General features: G+C 44.2%; 1 protein-coding gene across 2 annotated transcripts in view; it reads left to right on the forward strand.

The window, feature by feature from the left end:
- The first annotated feature begins 463 nt into the window (after positions 1-463).
- The window catches only part of PUS7 (pseudouridylate synthase 7 (putative)), a 61,838-nt gene continuing 61,001 nt past the window's right edge, over positions 464-1,300 (forward strand). For both annotated transcript variants that reach the window (XM_006774889.2, XM_006774890.2), the window contains exon 1: positions 464-891. In XM_006774889.2, the coding sequence (XP_006774952.1) occupies positions 491-891 (401 nt within the window). In that variant the 5' untranslated portion in view covers positions 464-490. The remainder of the gene's footprint in view (positions 892-1,300) is intronic.

Below are 1,300 nucleotides of genomic sequence, written 5' to 3' on the forward strand. Positions count from 1 at the left end.
TTAAAGCTTTTGATGCACACTATCAAATTTGTTGCAAAAATGTTCTGTCATTTTTCTATGCCACCAAAGGTATGCGCCAACGTTGGAAAGAATTATTTTTTTAAACACCACTTCTCTCTTTTTTTTTTAATTGATTTTTAGAAAAAGGGGAAGGGAGAAAGACAGAGAGAAACATCCATGTGAGAGCAAAACATCGATCGGGTGCCTCCTGTACACCCCCTACTGGGGTTGTGGGATTAAGCCCACAACCCCAGCGATGACATGCTCTGACTGGGAATCGGGAATTGAACCGACAATCTCTTGGTGCACTAGATAATGCCCAACCAACTGAGCCACGCGGGCCAGGGCAGGAAGAATTCTTTTAATTAATGGTTTTTAGGACTAGGAACAAAATTAACTATGCTTCTGTTTGCTGAAACCCACTTAATTAAAGAAGTGACTATTACTTGTCTACTCTGCTGTCTTCCTAGGTTTTCTTGGAGCCTTAAAAATGGAGATGACAGAAATGACTGGTGTGTCACTGAAACGTGGATCCCTTGCTGTGGAAGATAATGACAGTCTGACCCCAGCGGAGGAGGCAAAAAGACAGAAGGTCTCAGAAGGCTGGCTGACCAAAGGTCAGGATGGGATAGACAGTAACTCTCCACCCAGCTGTGAGAATGTGCCTGGGCTACCTGAAGTTGTAAGTGCTGGAAAGAGGAAGAAACATTCGGATGCCCCGTTGCAAGAAGAGGAAGAGGAGGAGGAAGATGGCCTTTCAGAGGAGGGTGAGGAGGAAGGGGAAGCTGAGAGCTTTGCAGACATGATGAAGCATGGACTCACTGAACTGGATGTAGGTATCACCAAGTTTGTAAGTTCTCACCAAGGATTCTCAGGAATCTTGAAAGAAAGGTATGTTTATGTACAAAGTTATTTTAGTTATGTTCTTTATAAAGAAACTAGAGGCCTGGTGCATGGATTTGTGCACCAGCGGTGTCCCTCTGCCTGGCCTGTGGCGATCAGGCTCAAACCGGCTCTCTGACATCCCCCGAGGGGGTCCCGGATTGCAAGACTTCTTTGAAGTAGCAACCCCTCTTCTAGAATTTATTCTGCAGATATCTAAGCTGGGCAAGATTACATGTATACAGTCACTTCAGCTTTGTTTGGAGAGCAAAAGACAGAAAATAACCTAAGTACATCAGTAGAGAGCCTGCTGAATAAATGACACACAGATGAAGACACAATGTAGCCTCAAATGATCCAGACGTGCATGTACCAAAGTGGCACCATCTCTAACATAGTAAGCAAATCAAAGAAACAA

Source organism: Myotis davidii, unplaced genomic scaffold (assembly GCF_000327345.1).
Source record: "Myotis davidii unplaced genomic scaffold, ASM32734v1 scaffold125, whole genome shotgun sequence".
Lineage (NCBI taxonomy): Eukaryota > Metazoa > Chordata > Mammalia > Chiroptera > Vespertilionidae > Myotis > Myotis davidii.